This window comes from Alligator mississippiensis, chromosome 5 (assembly GCF_030867095.1).
Source record: "Alligator mississippiensis isolate rAllMis1 chromosome 5, rAllMis1, whole genome shotgun sequence".
Taxonomy (NCBI): domain Eukaryota; kingdom Metazoa; phylum Chordata; order Crocodylia; family Alligatoridae; genus Alligator; species Alligator mississippiensis.
This window is the reverse complement of record NC_081828.1, coordinates 179,244,144-179,270,488: the sequence shown is the minus strand read 5'-3', so window position 1 is coordinate 179,270,488 and position 26,345 is coordinate 179,244,144. Positions and strand designations below refer to the sequence as shown.

The 26,345-nt window shown below is 41.1% G+C and overlaps 2 protein-coding genes across 7 annotated transcripts in view; one reads left to right on the top strand and one right to left on the bottom strand.

Moving 5' to 3' along the window:
- SLC25A40 (solute carrier family 25 member 40) overlaps positions 1-774 on the bottom strand; it is a 40,040-nt gene extending 39,266 nt beyond the window's left edge. Inside the window, exon 1 of the mRNA XM_014603224.3 lies at positions 662-774. The gene's annotated coding sequence lies outside the window, so the exon portion shown is untranslated. The remainder of the gene's footprint in view (positions 1-661) is intronic.
- Positions 772-24,918, top strand: DBF4 (DBF4 zinc finger). Of its 6 annotated transcripts, none has more exons than XM_019497910.2 (12): positions 772-856; positions 1,683-1,861; positions 10,474-10,668; positions 12,310-12,360; positions 14,546-14,615; positions 14,771-14,847; positions 16,464-16,494; positions 16,754-16,796; positions 17,900-18,031; positions 21,842-21,959; positions 22,135-22,259; positions 23,499-24,918. In XM_019497910.2, exons 1-12 carry the CDS (start codon positions 811-813, stop codon positions 24,562-24,564), a joined length of 2,133 nt encoding a protein of 710 aa, XP_019353455.1. In that variant the 5' UTR covers positions 772-810; the 3' UTR covers positions 24,565-24,918. The 6 variants fall into 6 exon arrangements, with proteins under 6 accessions (XP_019353455.1, XP_014458646.1, XP_014458648.1 ...); XM_014603160.3 differs by having other exon boundaries at positions 16,751-16,796; XM_014603162.3 differs by having other exon boundaries at positions 784-856; positions 1,686-1,861; positions 16,751-16,796.
- Positions 24,919-26,345: the final 1,427 nt, after the last annotated feature.

The following is a 26,345-nucleotide window of genomic DNA, read 5'->3' as shown; positions in this document are numbered from 1 at the left end:
AGCAAAGGGGGACACCAAGCCGAGCACAGACTGGATGGTCGGTGCCTACAAGAGCTGTGCAGTGAAACTGCCCGGAGGCACGAATGGAAGAAGGGACAGGAGCACGGCCCCGCCGTCCCGGTGTCCGCCTGGCCCGACACATGGCTAGCTTGGCTAGGGCCAGGAGGAGGGTGCCCAGGAGGTCTCGGGCCCTGGTGGGGCTGCGGGTGGGGAGCGCAGGACCCCCTGTGCGGCAGTCGTGCAGCCGGGGCCTTCGCAGGAGGCACTGGAGGAGGCGGCGAAGGGGCGGCAGCCCGGCGCGTGCGGGGTCCGCTCTGCTCTCGGGTGCCGGGGACCCGTGAGGCGCGAACGCGGCCACGGTTCCGCACAGCAGCCACCCGCGGGGGCCCGAGCAGGCCCCAGCCCACCTACGACACCCGTCCCTCCGCCTCGCCGCGCCGCGCCGCCGTCACCCCCAGGCCCGCAGGGCAAGGGGAGCCCGGGGAGCGGAGGGCGAGGGCAGGCCGCGGCTCCTCCCCCCTTCTCGCCGCGCCGCGCCGCGCCGCGAGGCAAGGCCGGGACAAGCGACCCCGCGTGAGCTGCTCCCCGGGCCGGGCCGGGCTCGCTGCTCCCCGTGCTCCCGGCCCGGCGGGTAGCGGGGCACGGGCGCTCCGCCACTCACCGGCCCGGCGGGGGGGAGTCCGCGCTCGCTGCCTCCTCACGGGGCGGCGCTGCTGGGCCCGACGCTGCCCGCGGAGGCCGGCAGGGGCGGGGCGGGCGACCTGTTTCCGCAGGCGGCGGCGGCGCGGGGGTCCCGCCAGTGCTGGCACCATGAGGCCGCTCGCGATGAAAATCAGCGGCCGCGCCCCACCGCCCGGTGAGTGCCGCCCCGGGCCCGGCGGGGTGGGAGGAGGCCGCGCGCGCCTGCCCGGGGCTCCGGGCCGCGTCCCGCGCCACCCCGAGGGCAGTTGACGTGGAGCGGCGCTCGGGAGCCCGCAGAGAAACGTTTTCAGGGTTAGGCCTTCTAGGTGGGTACCGTCGGTTCTGCTGCTGCTTGTACAATCCGCCGGAGGCCGACCAAAATGTCTCCTGAATGAGATCGCGAACCTGCTCTCGGGGTGTGGGTGTCAGCACACGGGCAGACCAGGCTTTTTGGGTAAATGCGATATCCTTTATTAGAGCAACTAAATAGCTTGTTCTTTGCAAGTTTTTGGGCGCAAACACCCGTCTTGAGGCAGAGGCTGTTTGCTGTCTGCTCTCCTGGGCGGCCTCGGATTCTCACTGCCACCATCTGCATTTTCACAGACCTGCATTTTGTGTGTTGGTTTCTGTTGCATCTGCGAGAGCGCGCGCAACACAGCCGACTCTCCCTGTGCCTGAAGAAGGGTCCCTTGTTTGTGGCCAAAAGATTGTAGAGAACATTTTTTTCCAACTGTTTTGTTGGTTTAATAAAAGAGAGCACATTTACTCAGAGACCCTTGCCTGCCTTTTTCATGCTGTGGTACTTACTGGCTATGTGGCCAGGTACTCTATCGCTTAAGCTTCTGTCCTTTTTTAGTACATCTTAAAGGCCAGATTCAGTTTCTGAAGCTAGTGTATTTAGAAACTAAGCTTAACTTCGTTCACACTTAAATTGGGCCTTAAAGTACAACACATTCTTGTGTTGAAGTTCTACCCTTATGATATCCTCTACCTTTTGGCAGCAGGTGACATGCAAGGAAAAACAGACAAAACAAGGCCCTCTCTGAGAACTCTGAAGAAAGACGCAGCCAAGCCAGAGCAATCCAAGTACAAGCCACTTTACGGGAAGGTGTTTTACCTCGATGTGCCGTCCAGCGTGATTTCTGAAAAATTAGAGAAGGATCTTAAGGAACTAGGAGGGGTAAGTTTAAAAAGCACAGACTTGACAAAATGGGGGGAAGTTCCAGATAATTTTCAAATTCATTACGTCCTGCATGTAAATGAAAAAGAAATAACTTTTTAAAAAAGCAATGTCAAGTGACTTTATTTTTCTTAATATTCCTCTGATTATTTATCATGAGGTTACCAAGCAATTGTTTTCTATTCAATATTTCTTTTGTTATAGATAGAGCTTGTAGCGCTGCTGGTTGCCTGCACCTTTTCATTTGCATATACGGTGCCTAAGTTTAGCTGTTTGAGTTCACATTTCCCATATTGCACCTCTGCTTCTTTTCTGTGTGGGTTTTCTGAACGTTTCAGCTAAAAATGTTCAGTTCTTTCTGAAATTGAGATCAAGAAAATGTTCTGCCCATGTTTTATTGGTGAAGCTATTATAAGAAAAAGAATTAATGTTGCTGCCTCCATGGTCTGCAGGACGGACTTGAAGATTGGCAAGGAGGTTGTGCTGGTACTGGTACTTTTGGTGTCCTTGTGGAATCTTGTCAAATTTTTCCAGCTTTATTAGCCACTGGAATATGTTAATTTTGCACTTCGTGTATGGCAGCTACATTTTCCAGTCTCTACTCCAGGGGCTGAGCAGGACTTTTTCTGCAATTGCTTATTTTTGCTGCTTCAGGTCTTATGCACTTGGGGAACAAGGAGGTTGAAGCAGGTTGTTGTAAATGCATAGAAGTGAGAAAAGATAGAGAAAACCGCTACATGGTGGCTGTGGGAGTTTCAGGAGCCAGAAGGAGTTGGTACTGGCTGTAGTGGAAGGGCCTAGACATAAACATGGACAAAGGGCAGGAACTATGACATAGGACAGGGGTTGGCAAGTTTTTATAGTGGGGGTGTGGCTTTAATGGTATTTAAATTTGAGCAGGGGCATCTTCCAACATAGCTTGCATCACTGCCACTAGTCACCTATCCCACTGCAGTGATGCCACTGCTTCTCTGCAGTAGGAGCCCCATGACAGTGAAACACTACAGAAGCCCCCAGCTCCATGGGCTGGATAAAATGGCTCCACAAGCTTCAGGGGTGTAAATGGAAAGAAAAGACACAAGCAGGAGGTAGATTGTTGGTAAGGAGCAGAGTAGGAATGGACTAAAGGAGGTTTGTGGGGCAGAGAGCAACAGCAGTGTCTCTGACGCACTACAGAACATGCATCTCCAGAATCTGAAATTGAATCTCATGAGTTCTGAGTCTCTATGTTCCTTTGTTGTTGGCAAATAGTTGTGAAATCTGGTCCTTTTTTTCCTTTAATGGCACTACTTTTTTAATTAAATACATTTGTTTCAAGTGCAACTATTAGAATTGCTACCTAATATAATTTTAATCTTAAAGTCTAATTTTCCTTTAAACTATTAAAATCACTTAAATGAAAGTGGTTAATTGGAGAGTCCCCTTAAAATTTTTTATGAGTTAAAGGGGATGCTTTTTAAAATTATACAGTATTATAGGAAAACTGATTGTGAGTTCTCCTCAGGCTTTATAAGTATGCCACAGTGTTACATACTATTTGTCCGTCATTGCTAAAGGGTGAGCACTGTCATTTACTTTTTTTTTTTTTTCAAACAAAAGTACTTTTTGTTCCTCTTGCACAGAAAAACTTTGGCCTTAATTTTAGTTTCAGTTTAACTCAAAGGTTCTCAACCTCTGGCCTGTGGGCCAAATGCGGCCTGGAGAGCCTTGGCATCCGACCTGGAGGGCTTCTCTCAAGTCAAGAAATTTGGTGGGTGGCAGGGGAGCAATAGCCATTAATATGACCACCTTCCCTGCCCTGCCAAATTCCCAAACCTCAAGCCCCACATGCCTGTGAGAGCCCCTGTGGGGCTGGGCCACACCCTTTCTTCCCTCCTACCCCTTCTTTCACCCCATCCTCCCCTCGGGGCCAGGTTGGGGCCGAGCCCTGCCCCCTTTCTCCACAGGACCAAGCCATGCCCCCTTCCCCTGCAGGGCTGGCTTGGGGCCGGGCTGCTCCCTCCCCTCCACATGGCCGAACGGCACTTGATAGGAACTGCCAGCCAGATCTGGCCTGTGAGCAGCTGGGGCATGTCATGACCCAAAGGTCCGATTTTTTTTGTGTGTGCTTCGGCACTAAGAATTATCCCCGTGGGTATACAGCTTCGTTGCACGGAGGAGTTCTGCTGCGCAGAGAACCCGCGTGCAGGGAAGTGTTCCCGCCATTTTGCAGCGATCTTTGCAGGGTGCATTTCCTTTGCAGCACAGAAATGCACGGTGCAAAGGTTTCCCGCTCGTCGTATGCAAATTTGTGCCCCGCAATTGGCTAGTTCTGAATTATTCACACGTGGCGGCTAGCGATTGGCCTGCTAGCCGTATAAGAGGCTTGAGCAGTTTCCACCCAAGCCGAAGAGGACTCCGCATCTGTCTCGTGGGGACTCTGGGTGTGCGCGGCAGGGTAATAAAAACCCTGTGTGTCGCTCAGAGGAGTTTGGCGGCCTGATCCACCGCCCACCTCTTCCCGTCTTCGAACGGAGCCTACTATAAGACGTAACGATGAGTTTAATGCGCGCTTGTCCTGGACATCCGGAGTTTGTCTGTGTGGAGCCTAGCAAGCTCCACATGATTGTTCGTGTTCTGTCTGCGTGGAGCCTTGCAACCTCCACGTGTGTTCGTGTTTTTGTTGTAACCGCAACTCAAGCAAGTTCTCAGCCTACACCACGACCATCTCGGTGTAAGTAAAATAATCTTAAAATCAACCGTTACGTGTCTGTGCCTAATTCTAGCTGGGCGCCCGCCCTCTCCGACCCGGCCTGCCCGGGCTGCTGGCCACAGCCCGCGTGCAGAGCGACGAAAGCGACCCGGGGTCAGACCCGGCGCGCACAGGGCACTGTCTATCTGGCCTGAGAGGGGAAAAGGTAGTACATCACTGATTTAGCTAATAGGTGCAGAGGATGTTATCCATCTGTATTAGTTTGTTCACGATTTAGAATTTGATTGGAAACTGAAGCAGCAGGAAAGCAAATTTATTTTTCTTTAAATAAAAAAAATAGTAGAAGATTAGATCTACTAGAGTTAAAGATTTGAAGAACAGGATGAGAGGTTAGATTTTCAAAAGTATTTAAGGCACCTAAAAAACAGGATTTCAAAAATGTCTAAATTTTGGCGGCAAGTAAAATTTTCAAAAGAAGCCTAAGCTTTGATGCTCTAGCTGTCTGATTGGCAGTTGAGCACTTCAGACCGCTACCCTACTGGAATTTTTAGTATCTTCAGGTATATGAATACTTTTGAAAATCTGGCCTTTGTAGATAAAAAAATGTGTATTTTTGCTAACAGTAGTTAATATATTATTTTAACAAATCATTTATTTTTAAATGGAAAACATGTTTTGATAAATGCTTTTTATAAGCATCATAGTTAAGTAGTTTTTACATAATATAAATAGTTTTAAAATCCATTTTATGAATTTTTAATGCTACTCTTTTCTATCAAAATGCAGTTGGAGACAGAAAAAAGGAATTATTTTGTAAAATAATAAATGTATCATTTGCCATTTCTAACTTTAAAATCTGATTAAATACAGGTAAAGCTATATAATTATTTAAATAAGCATGTATAGATACAAATGTAGTGAAATCAACATGATTGAATGAGACTGAAACTTTGTTTAGGAAAATAACTAAAATAGAGAGAGAAAGCAAGATTTAAATTTATTTAAATCAAGTTTCTTGTTTGCTTATTTAAATCATGGTTAAACTGGAATCGGAACTCTGGCTTTTTGTCAGTGTAGTCCTATAGGTGCTTGGAAAAGTCACTCCATAGGTTTCAGATTTACCATTAATAAAGCACTCAAAAATGGAGAATACACAGTCTGAGACACTTGAAGCCTTGTTTGCTGAAGAGCTGAGAAGTTGCATCTGAAGTTGATCTGAACTTTTATTAGAGAAAATGTTATAGATGTGTTCCACGGGCCCAAAAATCAGATCTATATCAAATTGGCCAGACTATATCTATGCCCAGACTTAGTTTGTTAATAAAATTTAGGATTTTATATTTTTTTAGGAAAAGGTTTCTACCAAGTTTTACACTCAAAATGATTTTTTTTTCTTGTGGTGAAAAGGACAAATGAAAAGCCTCATTAATGTCTATGATGTAAGAGCAACAAAAACACAAATGAAAAAGATTTAAACAAATGGCCTCGATATATTGGAAGCTGCTGTTGTTTACAAATATAGTTGGCATCCTCAAGTCAAAAAACAGAAATGCTTTAGTTAGGTAATGCTCCTCATCAGTTTCAGCTTGACCCTAAATCATTTAGATGGTTTTGAAAATTGCACCCTCAGGTGCCTAAATATAGGGGGGGGAAGTGATATTGGGTTCCTGCTTTTAAACATTTTGATCACAGTATGTTAAAAAAAAGTGTGTAATACTTTGCTAACATATTGAAAAATTAGTTTTGTCACTGTTGACCTTGAAGTAATTTTGTTTTGAAGCAGCAACACATGCTGCTAAAAGAAAAATATTTGATAAAAAGTTTTAGTTTCTGATGGTACAAACACTTATGCATGTGCTTAAAGATTACGGCCACTAACAGTCTTCCTGACTTCAGTGGAACTATTCAAGTCCTTCATTATGTGTACCTCTTTGTGATTACAATTCAGCATCTTAATTCTCAATAATTTGGTGTTTTGCAGTTTGCATTTTGGTTATAGCATTTTTATAAATTCAAACAGAATAAGCTTTAGAGACATTTTTCAAAATTACAGTGAGTTTATCATCAAATGTTGCATCCAGAGTAATGGCAATTAATGCTGCCACTGCTCACCTGCTGAATTTCTAGATTGGTGGGGATGACGCATCCCTACACACCAGTGCATGGGGTTACTCTGCAGCCAGATCTGGCCTACATGGCTAGATTTGGTGCACAGGGCTGGGTCAGCATGTTGGATTGTACCTGCTGACTAACCCCTTGTGCTTACTCTGTGCTATGTTGCTGGAAGGTTGAGAATGCTCTCTTTATTCAGTAACCAGTTCCACTCTTACACAACCTCCCTGGCTGTGTCCTTGCTGTCTTCCTGCTTAGGCTGGAACTGATTACTGAGAAACAGGCTCTGATTCATATATGCCAAAACCTGGCAATTAAGCAAGACCCATGGATTAGAGCAGCCCTGAACAAATATTCCAGTGCTGGTCTCGGGTTCTGTGTTTTAGGAGACCCTGAGAGCCAGGGACTGCCCACAATTTTTGGGGACGCCCTGCAAGAAGTAGTTTTGGAGCCCCCTGCCCTGAAGAAGCCAATGTGGGTGGGGGGGTTAGGGTGGTGAGTAACCAGACATGAAGCTGGTGGTGGGGGAGGGGGTGACGAGCAGTCGGGCACAGGGGGCCCCTTAGCTGCAGGGCCCGCTGTGGCTACAGGTTTCACAGTATAGAATGGGCTGGCCCTGTTGAGAGCAGCTCTTGGCATGTGGGCCAGTCTAAGCTATCTACAGTGCCTGAATGCTAGGCCTTGATACTTGCAGCGAAGGACTATGTATGTGGGCAGGGCTTGTTTCTTAGCAGCAGTCCCACTTTCAGCAGCGAGGCAGTAGAAGCATTAGCTTTGTTTCCAAAGCTAAGGCTTTCATAGTTCCCAATATATCTAGATCTGTGCTTATCTTTCTTTGTGTAGGTAATAGTCTTACTGGCTTTACTAGTAACTATTCTCATGTGAAGTTAAACATATAAGATTTGGACCTTATTTTAGGCCTCAAAAATACTTCATTCCTAAAATACCTTAATAGTTTCATGTTAGTTTTTTAAATGTATATTTCAAACAACCCAATTAACTTTATTCCATCATTTCGCTTCTTTTCCCCCAACTTTTTCTCATCACTGTTTTTGTGCTAGTAGCTAGTAACCTGCTGGGGCTGAATTCCACTTTCAGTTATCGCACTACTATGTAGTAACTCCATTGTAATAACTTCAATCGTATCGATAAAATTGTTTCAGCTTTACAATAGGGCATATGGGAGCAGAATTTGACACCTCTACTCAAAACTTCTTTGAGGGCTGTTTTTTTTTTTATTTGGAGGACTAGACAGTTATTGCACTGTATAAATTATAATACATTATTATGTTTACTGTTATTAAAACGAGCATAATTCAGATAAAAATTCTGTTTACCGCTCAGTAGTTAAGTTTGGTTGACATGTCTTCAAATTAATATTGCAGCTTACTGTTTACATTGTTGTGGGTTAACTATTTGGAGTTTGAGCTGAGTATCAATTCTAATAGATGTTTGGCAGAAAATTCAAAACTTTGCATTTTTGGTGTGACAAAACACTTGCACTTTATTCTGAGCCCAATATAAGATGGAGCTTCTGTTTCACAGCTTCGATGCAGAAGGCTTTGAAAATGTTTAGTCCACTTTAAACTTGGCTTAATGTGAATTTGCACAAAAATGTTAGTAAAAACATGGCAGTAAAAATGTTAAGATTTTCTATAATTACGGCAGTTAGTAGGAGCGGCTTAATCTCTTTGCTCTCCTGAAAGCTATATTGACTACCGTGGGTAGATATAAAGGGATACTATCAACTAGAATTCCATTTGACTGACTTGTATATATTTAGGTAGTATATGGAATTGTGGTAGTCTTCATTTCCTGTAGTTCTGAGTATGAACTGCCCTAGGAATGAGTCAGTATTGTGAAGGAGAATGTGATTGTAGGACTGCTGCTTTATTTGTTATAGAAGTTGGAAGGTCTAGAGTGGAAGAAACTGGGGGTTGTGTTGTGAATAGTTGGACTGTCCAGGTCCCAGCCCCTCTGGATTCAGCTTTTTCCCCCAACTTGCTGCACGTGGTACTTATAGTATTCTTCATAGTTTCATAGTTGGTGGGGTTGGAAGGGACCTGAGCAGATCATCAAGTCCAACCCCCTGCCATGGGCAGGAAGAATGCTGGGGTCAAATGACCCCAGCTAGGTGATTATCTAGCCTCCTTCTGAAGACCCCCCAGGGTAGGAGCGAGCGCCACTTCCCTTAGAAGTTGGTTCCAGATCAAATTTAATATGAGTATAACTAGTGAGTCTTAAAATTGTCAGCCAGCTGATTAAACATTCTGGCAGAGGGGTTGTGCTCAGGAGTTAAACATCCAAGGTGTGATAGAACAGTTGTATTTTTGTACTTTTATTATATGTTGCTGAGTAACTATAAAAACAATTAGATTCTAATGGTTTTATAAGAAAACTAGCTGAAAAAAACATGCTTGGTATACTCTGTTTCAGTACTTTGTATGTTAATTAGTGCTCACTCATTGTTAAACCTCTGTCATTTGACTTACCATTTTCCAGCTGTGATCTGCAAGGGCCTTGAAACTTCTTACTTATTATATGTTTGGCAGCTTAACCAAGCCTGATACTGTCTTTGCCTAGTATTTATTACCTTCTAGGAATGGAGAGAGACTGTTAGAAGTTGAGACCTTGTTCAACTAGAAGAAGGTGACTGCAAGGGGAGGGAGGCCTGCTAGAAGCTGAGTCCTGGTTGAGGCAAGGTTTTGCTGAAGGCTTAGCAAGATGGTGTTGGGGCACATGGCCTCTAGTCTATCCAACAGGTTGAAGGAAAGAAAAGGACATACCAGAAATCTTTAAAAATTGCTTTTAGATGTCTCAAATTGGACACCCAAAATAAACAGACATTTGCCTTTGTTCTCCTTTTCTAAAATGAAGCAGATAATACCCCTTATTTTACTGGGTGTTGTAAGGATTGGTTAATGTGTTTGAATCATGTTGATACTATAGTAATGAGCAGCACACTACAGAAAAACCTATGAGGAAATTAATACGCCCAGCCTTCAGAAGAAAACTTGAGTAGTGTGAAGTAGCAGAGGAGCAGTTTTTATCCCGAACAAAGAATGTAAAACAATCGCCATTCAAATTATATTGATGCAGCAGGATCCTTCGAGGAAAATAGTACCGTACATACTTGAATACAAAACTAGACCCTCCCCCCCCCCCCCCCAGCAAAGCCCCCCATCTTATAATTGCATACAAAAAAGCCCTCATTAAATATATCATCTATCATTAAACTGCTGCCAGAAGCAGCATGTGCTTAGTCATTTTCAACAGATTTGGCAAATTTGGCCAAAATGTCATGGTAAAAGGCCTTGCCAGAAAGGCTACTCAGTTCACCCCTTTTGTCTTGCAAGTCTCTCTGAGGAAACAGAGCATTGTAACTTTTCAAATAAAAGTGATCTAAAGTTTTACTCCAAGTAAAACAAAGTATTGTTCTCCAACCTCATTCTCTCAAATGATTGAATTATTTAAATGAAATATGGTTATGTGTGTATGCTCGCTCTCTCTCACATGCGCGCACACACACCAGCCCACATAAGACAAATATCTTGCATGTAAATTTTCAATCTTGATAATGAAAATTTCACAACTGAAAATAAAGTGTTATCATAGGAGGTAAGGCTGGTACCAAAACTTACTATCATATTTAATCTTTAGGAACATTTTTCTCTTAATATAACATTTCCTAAACTGCAGTTCAGAATTCCTGATGCGTCTGTTGTAGAACTTTTTGCTTGGTGTAACTAAAATTAGAAAGTATAATAGTGATAATATATCCTGATTTTTTTTTATTTTTTTTTTTAAGAGAGTGGAGGGATTTCTCAGCAAGGATATCAGCTATCTCATTTCTAATAAAAAGGAAGCCAAATTTGCTCAGAGCCTTGGACAGATTTCCCCAGTTCCTAGCCCAGAATCTGCCCACTATGGAGGAAACAGTTCACTTCATCCTAGCAGCAGAAGAGATCGAGATGATAGAAGTTCATTTAAAATGGCGGATACAGTAAGTTTCTTAATAAAAAAAAAATAAAAAAATGCAATTCAACTACAATTGATTACATCTGCTTAATCTTCCCTGAGACCATGTGAATTGATTTGCCAAAACCAGAGGCTTTAATTTGTTCACACTGTTTAAACTTGACTTAATCAGCCAAGACTTAACAATGGTTCTGAAAAATATGTTTTAAGCACGGGCTCTTCCACATTGAATACAGCATGGCGGTCTCCAGTCTTTGAAAATGTTGTTCTATCTTAATTTGTACAAGTATGATTAAACATCAGTATTGTTAAGAACTTCAAAAATATTTTCCTAAATGAAGTATTTTGTATTAAATTTATTTTTAACTAATTATATTAAATTAGTTCAGTGAACAGTTTTTTGATCCCAATGTGAATGATAGAAGGGATGGTATCAGCTGTTTCCAGCAGTTTATTAACCTAGTGGCTGTAGTTACATATCTAGAGCTTTCATAACATCACTCCAATGTGAGTTTCCTACTGGGAAGACAGTACGTCAAGTTTATTTAGTATTCATCAAAACTGGTAGAAGATTTTGGGGGCTTTATTGGCTCATAGTAAAAAATCAAATATTGACAGTCTTTCAGTCAATATTAACTTGGTCCGGTAATAGCAACAGCTATAGCGGTGCTCCTTAACATTTTTGGACTCAAGGTACCCCTCTATAACTTCTGTGGCCCCCAATTTCAGAAACTAGATATTACAGTTTTTCTTGTAGAGGAGCCATGCAGTAGGGGTGGAGGATTGACTAGGCTGTACCCACCTAAAAGAGCATTTTCCCTTTTGTGTTTAATTTCTATTAGGTACTGTTTAATTTCTATTAGATACTAATTTCTATTAGGAAATGTTAAATAACAAAAGATTAATATTGGGATTTCAAAGCACAATTTCAGCACATTCCTCAAAGGGAACAGCACATTGATATGCATTGTAATCTTCTGGAAAGTCAGCAAAACTTGTATTCTTAACATTTGCACATGGTAATAGGAGACATGAAAACTAATCATACTAAGTCCTTGTATTTTTAGTATTTTATATTTTTTTTAACAAAAGTATAAGATAAAAAATGGAAACATTCTGGGAAGTAGGCTTTTGCAATCCAAACAGTAAGCTTTTGTGGCAATGAAAATATTTATAAATTAATTATGTTCTAAATAGTATTTGATTTAGGCTGAGAGTGATCCTGCGATATGTATGTCTGCTTAAAGAAAGCTGAATACACTTTAAAGTGGAATACGCTGATATAGCAGTACAGTTGCTGTAGCAACACTGTTTTTAGATTTTTAAGCTGTTTATGATATAGTATTGTGTCAAAATTCTTTTTCCAAAATAATCGCTGATGGAAATGACCCTTTAATATTTCAGACTACTTAACAGTGAAAATGTCAACTGTAGTGATATGTCTGAACAGCACTGCAGAAAGAGTGTGAATTGCTAGATATTCAAAAAATAGCTAGCAAAAAATTAACGTATCATCATATATATAATAGTTTGTTGGTGTAACAGAGGCGTTTAAGATGCACTATCTTAAGTATTTTTGGTTTGTACAAAAACATTTTTAATTAAAACTTGCATCTAAATGAGCTCTTATGTCCTCCATGTAATATGCACTGTTTCTCTGATATAGGTACGTGTGAGTAGAGGAAAATCCTTAGTTGAAAAAGCAATCAAAGAGCAGGTAAGATGAATAATTCACAGAACTGGATTTAGTAAAAATTACAGAACAGATTTTCATTGTACTAGAAAGTAGTGACCGGTAGTAGAAGTAGAGTAACGCTCTAAGGGAAAATGCCAGAATAGGATATACTCAGCTAGGTGTTAAGCTTCCATTCACCTTCACACTGTCCCTTCAGGACCAGTTTCAAGATTCATATGGTTATTTTCCCATATTTCCTGGAGAACTGAGAAAGGCTACTGTCATTTTCTTTTTTTAGAAGATTTGTTTGGCTACACAAAACACATACAATAGAACTTTAAAAATATATAGTAGTGCACAGATGGCATAACCCCAAAAACTGGGCTGACTTCATGGATCTGGTGGAAAAATATCCTTAAAGGAATCAGCAGTAACATGCATGAAGTTTTAAAATTTATTTCATTTTCTGCATTTATCTTGAGATAATCATTTGTTAAAGACATACAGGCTACCTGTCTGCTCCCCCTCCACCTATTTGTCAAGAAGCAATACCAGCTGCCTGCTGTGCAGGGTGTCCTGGGTAGCTGCATAAACTGCATGCCTGTCCATTCTTGATCCAGCAGTAATGGGTACATCTGTTAACGCTCTGTGTGAAGTCAGCTAAAGCAAGTGAAGAACAGTCTTCCTTGTCTTTTGTGCTAGGGACAGAAGTTACACATAATGTATAAGTAATCAGAAACTGGTTCAGATCTGTAACACAACAGAAGTTTAGTGCAAGAGGTACACCCATGTATGGGTCCATATCAGATTGGCACCAATAAAAGGAAAATTGACATTATTAGCAATTGGCTTTTTTTGGCCAGTGTAGCCAATAATGTCACCAGTAAATGACGCATGCAGCCGCAGCATGCACATGGCCAGGAACATAGCCTGGAAGCTTGGAGAGCACTGTCCAGCCAGTAAGTCTTTGGGGGGGAAGGGGTGTGGGTGTGGGCAGATCAAAGCCCCCACGGTGGGGGAAGGAGTGGGGCTGGGGCTGGGACAGGCGCTGCCTGGGTAGGGAAGGGCGCACAACAAAGCCATAGGCGGCTCATCGGGAGGTGGGGGGTGGTCCCTGCCACTGCACGCATGCCCATGGGAGGCATGGGGACATGTGCCCCCCCGACTTGTGCAAAGTGTGAGGGCAGGCTGCCCTTTGGGGGCTGGAGGCTGCGTCATCCTCTTCTTGGTAGGGGGGGCTAGGTGGGTGGTGGCAGTGTCAGAAGAGGGGGTTACAGGAGGGGGGCTACAGTCATCCCAAAATTTGCCATAGCCCCTGCTCTCAGAGCCACTGTTGCCTGCCTGCCCCAACCCAGCTCCTGCACTAGAAAGAGGCTGGTGCAGCCCCTGGCCCTGAGCCTGCAATGGACAGCCTGCCCTTGCCTCATGCACAAATGCAGGGGGCACATGCCCCCCATGCCTCCCTGAGAGGTGTGCACAGTGGCGGGGGCTGCCCCCGGCACCCTACAGATGAGCTGCCTGCAACTCCATCCCCCACCCTAGCTGGGCAGCACTGCCTCCCCCACATCCTTTGCCCCCTCCCCCAGACTTACTGGCCAGACGCTGCTCTCCATGCTACTGGGCTGCATATCGGATCTGTATCAGCCAATATGGCGGGTTAATAATCGACCTTCAGTATCAGCCAAAAATTCTTTATCGGTGCATCCCTATTCAGTGCATATAGACCACTTTCAAAATGGCCAAAACTGGCTTAAGATAAACCTGGATGGATGTAATATCAGACTTAACTGATTTAGGTTAAATTGGTTTATTGAACTACTATCGGGTTCCCTTCCAAATTCAGGTTAAGTCAGTTTCCCAGGATGCTTTGCTCCTCCCCTGCTAATCCTCCCTCACAGGGTGGATGGGCTAGCTTTGGCCCAAGCTATCTGCTCCAGCCAAGCACAGAGGTATACTCTAGTGCCCCCCAGCTTCTGGCCTGAGCCACTGCAGGCAAGTGGCTGCATTTCTGGTCAAAATTGGTGTTTGTTCACTTGCTTATTGGTTCAATCTACACAGTTTAGACTAAGATTGAATTGATTCAGTCTCAGGCTTTTTGACCATCTGTACTTAACCCTGGTGGGAAATAGAAAGGGAAGACCTCAGCCTGACTCACGTACTGGTTTGCCTCAAATATCTGAATGTATTGCATTTATTAAAAATATTAATTAAGTTTATTGTTTTATAGGAATTAATCCCCTCAGGTAGCATACTGTCCAATGCATTGAGTTGGGGAGTGAAGATACTTCATGTTGATGGTAAATACTTTTGTTCTGTGTGTTCTAAACTGGTAAAATTCATTGTATTTGTTTTATCTGCAAGATTTATTCTTATTTTCAAAATTATTGTTAAAAACAACAACTACCTTCAAATAGGAGAAAAAGAAATTGACAAAATGTAACTTTTTTTAAAGATATTAAAAATTATATTGAACAAAAGAAAAAGGAGTTCTGTCTGATCAAGAAAGAAGGCACTTCAGGCAAAGATGTGGTAAGTTGATCTTTAGGTAATTGAAATCTTTATTAACAAATAAGTATGTAGGCAAGTTAAATATTTCCTATAAAGATGCTGGTTGATTTTTTTTTTATTTTAATATGCTTTTATTTGAAGATTAATTTTCTGATCAGTGTTATGTCTAATGGATTCTTAAGTTTTTACTTTAAAATCCTTTAAATAATAAAGAAAAGATTTGCAGTATTTTTGAGCCTGATTGTAAAAATAGATTTGCAATATCATTAATTAAAATAGTGTTTTGGGAGCTGCACTCAGATTGTGTGTTCAGGAGACGGGAGCAGTAGGGCTTTCTGAACAGGACATTCTTTCTATCCCAGAAGCTAAAAACTGCATTGATATAGTGGCTTGGTTTAGGCCATCCTAACTATGGCCCTGATTCCCTGCCATGCAAATATAAAAGCCTTAAATTTGATGATGAAGCAACCCAGCTATACTGGAATGATCTTTCCAGGATAAGAGAGATTGGTTTTAGGGTCAGTATGTCAGCAACATAGCCCAGAGTAACAATAAAACATGGAAAACTGACCTGTAACGGCATGTGACATAATCCTAATCTCTCAGCAAGTTTCCTAATTCCTAGCCTAACAACTGAGTAAAGTGTACTCAAAGTATTCATTCCATGTGTGGTAGGGAACTACCATACTTTCCATTACTAGTCAGCTGCTGCTGTTTCTTAGATGCAAGTTAAGGGTGCAAATTTGTATGAACTGTAGTGAAAGTACAGAAACTTATTACAAATTCATTTAAAATAATTTTTAACTCATTAGTTTATCAGCGTTCTTTTAAGTCTTGTAGTGGTTTTATTTACTCCAATAATATGCTGTCCGTATCTTGCCAAATTCTATGCAGCTGTCATAGAAGCTATCATGCTTGATATTTGGAGTTAGAATCTGAATTACCCTTTTTTCCCCAGTAGATATAAGGATCTAATATCTTACAATGTAGACTATTTTCTGTAGTGCAGATAACTGAGTCACTAATATAATATGGAACAATTGCAAGTTTGTTTTAATTACATAAATTATTAATAATTTGGTACATAGAACCATACTAGTTATATAACTAGTAATGTTCTTTACTACTTTTCTAACGGCAATTTCCTGTTGTAACAATCTCAATTTATAGTAAAAATAACATGAATATGTAGCAGCAGACACCACTCATTACTAGGGTGACCATACTACTTCTAAGGAAATCTAAGGTGGATGCTGGGGCAGGGGAACACACACGCACATGCACACAGACAGATGCACCCACACCCACTTCCTCCTCCAGCCCAGTATATAGCACACGCAGGGGAAGTTGCTGTGCTGCCAGGCTGTAAGGCCACCCTTTGCCCTGTAACATTTGCTGCCTCCCCAATTTCATTTGTTAAATGAAAATAATATTCTTAATTAATTTTTTGCATAGCTAAAATAAAATATTTCTTCATGAAACAGTGGCTCAATTTTTATAATATTTGGTCTAATTTGTCTATTAGTTAATATATGGTTAATTGTGATTTCACACAAAGATGCATGTTTTAAAATTTGCAGCTGAATTTTGGAGTTAAATGGAGAGCACTGCACAGTAATTTTTTTCCTCTTAACTAGGGAAAACGATGCGCTAATCAGAAATCAAAAAGTAAGTATTTTGATGTCTGAAGAGATATCATGTTGTCTCGTTTTCTGTATGCTTAAAAATTCAGTGTTTGTCTGGGGGAGTACCCTTATCAATTATCATACTGAGAAAATTACATAAAAATTCTATGGAAACGAAGAGTTCATGTGCATATTTGACTGATTTGATTTTGAAAATTAGCTGAATAAGCGTGTGTGCGCTATTATAATTTATTTTTGGATGGAGAAAAATATTGAATTTCTTCTCCCCCACCCCTAAGCAGGGAGACTGAAAAATCCATTTGTGAAGGTAGAAGACAGAAGCTGGTAAGTACTATTTGTTATGTCTATGTGTGATCTATTAGTGTACTCTGTAATGTGCTCAACAAAGTTGATTTTTGAAAACAGTAAATCTGCATGTGGCTAGGCATGCATTTAAAGCGCTCCAAATATCCCAACTTTCCCAGCACTTTAAAGTGCCTGCAGAAGCATGCACTACTCGCCAAAATGGGAAAAAGAAAGTTTATTGTCAGTTTAATATTTGACTATCTACATGTTCACTCGTCCATCTTCTCCTTTAGAGTTGATTCATTTTCCCTTGTTAAAATTGAGAAATGTACAAAGATATAAAATTGCAGAGAAACCGATGGTTTGGTATTTAGAAGTGCTGCTGTGTCCTGTTTAAGATTATGGATATACTTCTTATCGGAGTAGTTTTTAGATTTACAGCTTATTTCAGCCAACTTCCAAGGCTACGTGCAGGGGAGGGACAGAATCAGTGCATGTGATTTTTGTGCACAGTATAGCTATAGACACAGGCTGCATCCAGACGAGTCCAGCTATGAGGCATGTGGCACCGCAGACATGTCTGCGGTGCCACATACCACTCATTCTATTGTTCTCCGCGCTGCAAAGGAGCAGTGCAGAAGGATTTTTTGACCTGTGGATATCCAGGGGTCAAAAAAACCCATAGAAAAAAAGTGGAGCTATACACAGTGGCAGCAATATGCTGCCTGAAGCTGGAGCCTGGATGGCCAGAGCCGCACTCCCACACAGCAGGATCACTACTACTGCAGTCCCGAGGCCCCCAGCCTCCCCTACCCTTCCTGGGATAACTTGCTGCACACTAGCGCACATGGCATGGGTGTTACCTGGAGACAACTAGTGACAATGCAAGGTGCACCACTGCTAGTTGTCCTCAGGGGACCAAGCATCCACACACATCTGGACATGGCCACTGGAGAGAAATCCTACATAAGGAAACAAATTCAGAGGCAAGGAAAAAGTAAAATCTCACATACGCCCATGATAGCTAACTGTTTGATATTCACTTTGAAGTCAAGGTTATAGTTAATTTACTCTAAATGACTTTTAATTTCTTTATTTCATATGTGGTAGTTATAGTGCTTATATTGTCTTGTCTAATACAGCCACTACAGACCATTTTATCTGCAGTTATCCAGCTTTCCAGTTCTCAACTATTCTGCTCCAAAGCCTTATAGTCCATTTGAGGCAGATAAGAAGACTAATGCCAGCCAAAAGCAAATTCAGTCTAAACAAAGGTTTGTCAAGAACTTAGTTTAAGGTTAAACATTTTAAATTGTTTTTCAGTTTTTAAAGAAATTGACCCTCTTTTATATTGAATTACACAATATTTGATACTAATAACTAACTGTCTTGTTTGGTAGATTAACTGGACTAGTAACTGTCAGTGTGTCCATCTCTCTCTACCTTTTTATCCTTTCTTTATGTCCTTTCTTGGATGTACAGATGCAAGCATCCATAAATACATCCCTCTACTATAGCTGTGGGTCAGTACAGGATGTGACAGACTTTTTCCTCTGTCTGCTACTGACTGCTTCATTCTATCCTCTTCCTGGATGCTGTCCAGTAAGTACATCAAGATAAATGAATGAGCTTGCCTCCAGAACTGTTCATTTAAACTTTTTATTGGCATGTAACAAAGAGGTTACATTTGTTTATTAAAATTATCATCCTGATTCATAATGGTCATTGTGATGCTGTTTTACATATAAACTTAAATGTGGTCAAACAGAAAAACATACCCAAGCACCACCTTAATAAAGCTTGAAGTCATTTCTCCTTGAGAGACGCTCTAAATACTTCTTGTATGAGCTCATAAGCAATAACAGTATCTTTGCCTGTACTTATGTGGAGGGTGTACTTCTGTGCCATATTTTGGGTTCAGGCTTCATTTTGAGCACTCTTCTTCAGAGTTATGCAATTTGCCAAAAGGCATGTGATTTCTGCCTTAAATACCTACATGGCACTTTAGGGTCAGGAGCAAAGGTTGATTCTTTATATTTACTAATTACAGCATTAACTTTCTAACACAGGTGTTTATAACATAAACAGTATTAAACCTAGAGATGGTTGGTGGAAAAAGTAACTTCACAATAGTACCCTTTTCCTATGTTTGGAAACTCTCATAATGTTCTTTGGGCTGAAATGTAGTGTGTGGTACTTACTCTTTTAATATAATAGTTTCTGTACTTCCCCTTTCCATAACTGATTACACAGTTGGTGACTATCTATTGATATCGTCATGGCACCTTATCAGTCTTGATTTGTAGTACATGTGGTTATAGGGGAAAATGAAAAAATATAATGCAACAGGACATTGTAGAAGCACTACACGAATCCCATCTTGTAGATCAGTACTAAAGATGTAGAATTCATTAGAATACGCCTTGGATTTACAAATTCCCTTTATATGGCCCACTCCCCTTCTAAGCTCTCCCAACTACTTAAATTAGAAATAATTACCTTCTTAACCTGTAAACCAGGGGTGTCAAAGATATGGCCTGCAGGCCTGATCCAGTCTGCAGAGCCCTATCATCTGGCCTGCAGTGCTGCGTGTGGGACTCTAGCATGCAGTGTGCAAGGTTAGTCTGGTGCCAATGCCAGACTGGCCCTGTATGCTGGGACCATGGCTGGTTGGATCAGTTCCACAGGCCAGCTGCATGTGTTGGATCCAGCCTACAAGACCAGTCCAGAGTGGGTGCCACATATAATTGCATGCTACAAGCAACATGCAGGGCCAATCCAGGGTACGCACCGAATGGAGCCAGACTGTAGCTGGCATGTGGGGCTAGTCTTAAGGTCCAGTGCAGCCCACAGACCAGCAAGGCATCCCTCATCCAGCCACTGAACTTGACACCCCTTCTGTAAATGAAATAGTTTCAGGGTTTGTTTGGTTGGGGAGGGGGGGTTATGTCTGCATTTTGAACTATTTGGAGTGCTTTCAGAACAATGTTGCATGTAATGGGTTGTAATCAAGATTTATAGTTACAAATATGAGTTTCTGTAGTGTAGTATGAATTAGTAAGAAGGTGGTTATTCTGTCTACAAATGGACGTGATGCCACTTCTTTGATATAAAGATGTCAAGCTTGATGCTGTTATCTTATTGCTAAGATAACATCTTTGTCTCACCCGCATCCCAACATGTTCCTGTAGCAGATGTTAAAGAAAGCACTGTAGAGCACCAGTCAGGGGTTCTTGAAATGGGGGAAACAAAGTTGCTGAAAACCACCTACATATAAGAGAAAGATCAAGGATATATTAGGGCATTTCCTTTCATACAGGCAGCTTCTTGAAAGCAGAATTGGAATATTCAGTCAGTAGAATAGAGGCCACAGGGAGATTCACCTGGGTGAAGATGGATGTGCTTTGCTTGGTTTCAGCCAAACGGAGCTTGCTTTAACAAACAAGTGATCTCTACCTTTTGCTGGCCTGACTGAAATGATCAGAAATACTAGTAGCAAATAGGCAGACTATTATTAAGATTAGGATTTTTTTCCAAGTTATGGGCTTGCTTAGTAGAATTCTTTGTTGACTTTCATGTACAGACGTCTACCTTTACACATTCATGAATTACAGTGAATACTTTGACATCACTATTTGAGCCACATAATGATTATAGTAGCATGGAAAATGATTTGTTTTATCCTTTTGCATTATTCCTTTGATTCTGTCAGTTGCTCAGTAGTAAATTCTCATCTCTGAAGCTTTTTAAAATAACACCTTTACTAACTTCACTGTTTCATTTGCTTATAAAATATATCAAGTCTATATTTTTGAGCAAGTTGGGTAACATTTTTTTGTTTGTTCTGGTTGGAGTGATTTCTTAAGGTGTTTGATTCTCTTAACATTTTTGATCATTTTGTAACAAGCAGAATTAGGGCCTCACTCCCTGTAGACCGGGGTCGGCAACCCCCACCACGTGTGCTCAGCATGGCATGTGAGGCCATTTTCCTTGGCACGTGTTGGAGCCAGGGCTGGGGTGGGGAGGCAGCAGATGTTTTCAGCCTCCCAGCTGCAGCGGGTCCCAGCTCTGAGTAGCTGCTGCCAGCTGGGAGCCTGGGCTGCTCCCAGCAGGCAGCTGGGAGGCTGCAAGCCCTGCTGCAAGCAGCCTGGGCACTGTGGCTTGCAGCAGCTACCCCAGACCCCAGGTTCTGGGTAGCTGCTGATAGCTACAGAGCCTAGGCTGCCCAAAGCCTGGGCCAGCTGCACCCGGGAGGCTGCAAACAGCTGCTGCCTCCTCACCTGGGCCCCAGCCTTTGCCCCAGCTGCCTCCCAGCCCCAGGCTCCAGGGAGGTAGCAGATGCCAGCGATACTCCCCACTGCGCTGCACTCCCCGCCATTTATACAGAGCAGTGTGTGGAACCCAGCAAGGCAGGGCACAGCGGGGGGCGCAGAAAACTGCCTGCTACTCCAAGCTCCCCGCTGTCCTGGCCACACTTTACCTGTAGACAGGGGCAGCAGCGAGAGGCACAGCCCTGAATGCTGCCCACGGTGCTCCCGTGTACACAGGGGAAGTGTGACCGGGGCAGTGTGGAGCTTGCAGCAGCAGGCAGGGGCATGAGCAGGGCTGGGGGGTGGGGGCTTTGGGTGTAGGGCAAGGGGCATGAGCAGGGATGGGGGGCAGGGGCTTTGGGTGTGGGACAAGGGGCACGAGCAGGGCTGGGGGGCAGGGGCTTTGGGTGTGGGACAAGGGGCACGAGCAGGGCTGGGGGGCTGTTGTGGGAGGACCCACACAAAATGAATATACAAGATCAAAGGGAGTATCAGAAGTTTTATTTATTGTCACTAGGTTTACAATTTTTAGAAAATCTGGTATTTACTGTTTAAAAAAAAAAGGGGGCAACATTTATGATTATTAACTATACTAATATGCGGTGCTTTCTGCCATGTACCCACTGCCCTCGTTTTGTTTTTCTGGCATGCCGGCACTCCGGCACCTTCCAAGGTAGACATAGTGTGTTTTTTTGGCACTCCAGCCAAAAAGTGTTGCCTACCGTTGCTGTAGACGGATCATTTAGATTCTTTGTTTATTTTTTCTGCTAACAGAAATAAAACAAATAGTGACAAAGACTGTGGTGGCATTCCTGTGCAACTCCCTCTAAAGGACAAGAGAAAGAGAGGGTATTGTGAATGCTGTGTGAAGAAATTCGAAGATCTCCAAACTGTAAGTGAAATAGAGAGAGAGAATGCTCAGAGCACTCTTCTACGTATGGCATCAGGAATTTTTTTTAATCGGTATTCTTGACATCACTTTTGGTGGAAATATATACATAGACATTTTGTTGAATATGAGTACCTGCAGTATTGGATGCTTCTTCTGACTTTTTTTCAATTTTCAGCACCTGGAAAGTGAACAGCACCAAAACTTTGCACAAAGTACCCAGTATAAAGTTGTGGATGATATCATTTCCAAATTTGTTTATGACTTTGTGGAATATGGAAATGAAACACAGAAAAGTAAAAGGTAATTTACATTTACAAACCTAAAAAAAAACTTTAGCTAACTTCTACATTTGGAGATTTAATGATACAACTCAGAGACTACAAGTCTAGTAAAGGACTACTCACAAATCACTGACATGTATTTGTATTACCTTTTCTTTTAAAATAGTCTGCTGTGTGTAAATCTGGTATATAGCAACAGTTGTTTCTGTTTCACAGGATTTGCCAAATATTAACAAGGTAGAAAGAGAGCTAAGGGGTACCGTTTTAACTGATATAAGCTATTTGAGTATTAACCCTATTTATTTACTTTGCTTTTTCAATTTATAATAAATTTGAACTTTATATTTAAAAATCCACCTATTCTATCATTTTTGATAATTATAGAAAAATAATCTAGTCTGTAACACCTTAACAAAATTCAGTTCTCAAAAGAAAATCAATCCCCATCAAGCTGTTCTTCCTTCAAGCTTTGGCGAGAAGATTTGCTGCACATCTAATCTGTTTCAGCTCAAATTAAAATTCAAGTTCTAAAATGAACAGCCTCCCAGAAAATGTACTCTTGTCAGCACCATATCTCTTCACACAAGGGAACTATATGGCAGTTTTAGATTGCTCTGTGGTGTTTCCAGAGGATTTTAGATGTTGAAATCCTCCTTTTTTTTTTAATGTTTTTTCTAAAAAATGTAACAGGGACCAAGCTATTCCCAGTGAAGCTGATAAAAAAAAAAAAAAATTGTAGTTAATGTAAATAAAACCAGAAATCAGCCACTGGTGTCTGTCAGGACAGATTTGTCTCTATTTGCCCCTCTCCCTGACTGCCACCACCATCCGTGCCTTTTACTTTGCAATTTAAAAATGGTTAGGTTAAGTTAAGGTTGTTTATCAAAAATGCTAAATCTGATTAAACTGAAAGGTTACACTATTTAAGTGCCTTTAAAAATATTGCCATTCTACATAATATTTATTTTAATGGCGTAACTTATATACCTTTTAATGTGATGAATTTAGTTTTTTGTAGAAAGTAGACTTGACTATTTTACTTCTGAGTAGTTTAAAACCATAACAATCTGCAGAAGCCAGCATGAATATGCACCTTCCAGTCCTGTGAAAGGGGGGTAACTATAGCAAATGAATTCTTTTAAGCACCAAACAAAAACTGTTTTGTTATTTTTATTGCTTTCTTAGATATGTTCCTAAAGTAGTCTGCTATATAATCTGTTTCCTTCAGTTTTTAATGTTATAACCTGTTTAATTTTAGGACAAAATGTAGTATGGGATGCTTTTCTCCTACTACCGGAAGTGTAACTAATACAGGTGAACTAAAAGATCAGCTGAAAAGGCAGAACATTTCTTTGAAGCATTACTCCTGGAAAGATAAAAAAATACAGGCACTAAAGCAAGATTATAAACATATATCCTCAAGTTTTGTACAAAAACATCCTTCTTGTTCTGAATCAGTGTGTCAGATTCTTGCATGTCATCTGTCTTGTGTTTCAGAAGTAGTAAGTAAATTCAGAAATGATGATGAAAATGGTAAAGTGGAAGGTTCCTGTACTACAGCCTCAAAAAAGACTGATTTATCGCCAGATTTAGTGCAGCTATCTCCCCACAGAGACAATGCAACATATGTAGAGAACTTACCTGAAGCTTATGAACATTGTAGTAATAAAGCATTTGAAACTGAAGTAAATTTAGATAGAAAGAATTTACAAAGTGTACAGGCAGATATACCTACATTATGTACTCATGCCCAAGGCACTGATTTTAGTGAAAAAGACAAAAATACATCACAGTCAAAACGCAAATTAAATAACACTGTTATTTTACCAGCAAAATGTTTGAAGAAAACAAGTGCCACTTCATCATTTAACAAAAAATATATTGATTTTGTTGATGATCCCCTGCAGACAGAGCATACTATAGGTCTGAAGACCAAGCTACCACATACTGTTACAGATAAAGAACTTAATGAACTAGCTGTTAATTGTGCACATAGCTCACCTTCTGGAAAGCTACATAGAAAAGTAAAATTTTCCTCAGGAAGACATAAAAGAGGAAATCGGAAACAGAAGCTGGAGTTGTGTGTAAAGCAAGCTGAAGAATTGTCTGTTAAAGAAATGAAAGACCACTGTTCGCCTGTGCAGACTCTTTGGGAATTATTTCAGACAAGTGAAGGGAATTCAGATTTTGTAGGTTTTATTAGTTATTCTGAGAACAAAGATTCAACTGACATGAAAGAGATTTGCGAGGGACAAAATACCAATACACTGTGGTCGTTTTTTTCACCTTCCTCTTCATCCTCATCCACATTTATTGGATTTTAATGTTTCTTTATTTAAAACAGCAGCTTCTGAATAAACTCAAACTGATAAGGATTTATTCATGGAGTCTTTAATGTATTTTAAATTATGTACAGATGTTCTTTGTGTTCAGTTTCTGGTATACTGAGTGTGCATGCAAAACCTTATGCCTATAAATGTGAAGAATAAAGGTAATACAGAGATTTTTTTTTCTTTAAAAATTACCAGAGGTGGTAAAAAGGGTATGACTTAGAGATACTGTATTTATATTAACTACTAAGCAAGATCAAGAAACTTCATATAGTAACCTTTTTGTTAATTTTGAAACCATTGTTGGATGTGAATAATTACTTCTGTATTATAAATTGTTGAAAGTTGTCCTCTTGTTCCTAGAGTTCTCTTGTCCTTTTTATTAGAAAACTGAAACAATATTATATGCTTTTCTCTTACTTCTGCGGGAATTCTCATAGGGAAGCTGTACAGTCAAAATACAGAAGAAACCACAGGTCTGATAAGTCAATTAATGCTATTCAAGTTTGTAATGGGAGTTTATTTGATTTGGATCTCCAGAGTCATCAGAATTGAAGGCATTGTTAACATTTGATCTTTGAACAGGCCCTCCCATTAAGGTGACAGTAGAACAGAAGATGGTCACGAGAGAATTCTTGAAATTACTGCAAAAGCTGAGATTTATTTTTTTAGATCAAGTGACGATTATGCAGTGACAGCATTCAGTTTTGATATCTTTACCTGATGAATGTACTATTGCAGTAGCTACTACTTCAGTATTGACTTGGTTCATATGTGCTGACATAAAGTACTAGTTGTATATTTCAGGCAATAAGAAACAAACTTTCTTGTAAATATATTTATTTTATATTATTTTTCACTTTTTTATCAAAGCAGTTGGTTTCTGGTTGACTGTTTGTTTGGGTGGGTTGTTTTTGTTTTTATTTACTGGTTTGACATTAAATGGGTATCCAATATGCTTAAAGTACATAGTTGGGAGGTCTGGATTTGTTTTGGGTTTTTTGCCTTTGGACTTCCTACTGACTTGAACTTGCACAGACTCTCCGCTTCTCCTAAATATGTGATGGACATGATGTAATAATAGCAGTGATGCTCAGTCTATCTGGCCCCATGGGCCTGATCCAGCACAGGGTTACTCTACATGTGCAATCTGCTGCACTGACCTGACCTTGGCTTGATTCTGGGAGCAATTAATGCTGCCACCCTTTTCCTGCTGCCAAATTTTTGGGCCCATGTGGGGAGCTCCAGGGGCCAGAGGTTTGGCACCTGTGAATAATATAGCCTCAACAGGGATCATTGCAAGGTTTTAGCTTACTATTGTATATAAAGTGCCTTAAGGCCTACAGATAGTGTATGCATTTAAAATTACTATTAATACATTTTGTAAAAAAAAAAGTCACTTCAATATTTTATCTAAAACATTTTGTAAAGTCTGTTTAAGATGTGATCTCCTGATTAGTACTTTCAGTATCTGGGAGGTTATTTTTCATCATTAGAGAGGCATTGTTTTATCAGACTTATGGCAGGTTTGGGTTACTTTTAGACTTTTAGGAGGCATTGCGGTGCAATACGCTTGCTTTCTTCATTTTGCTTTTACCCAAACTAGGTTGAGTTTTCAAAGCTTTATGGCTACAGTGGCTCCTTGCATAGGAGTAACAATTGCCTTGCCATCATTTTCTGCAGGTTAGCTTTGATTCTTCATATTCTGATATCATCTCATTTTAAGAGGTAAAAAAATTGCCATTGTAGCCATCTATTCAGTGTGCAATTCTTGC

Bases quoted from the DNA above. Each gene is read 5' to 3' on its own strand.
- DBF4 (XM_014603160.3), top strand. From the start codon at position 811: ATGAGGCCGCTCGCGATGAAAATCAGCGGCCGCGCCCCACCGCCCG. The intron at 10,669-12,309 runs GTAAGTTTCTTA...TCTCTGATATAG, and splicing joins CATTTAAAATGGCGGATACA to GTACGTGTGAGTAGAGGAAA. The intron at 14,616-14,770 runs GTAAATACTTTT...CTTTTTTTAAAG, and splicing joins GAAGATACTTCATGTTGATG to ATATTAAAAATTATATTGAA.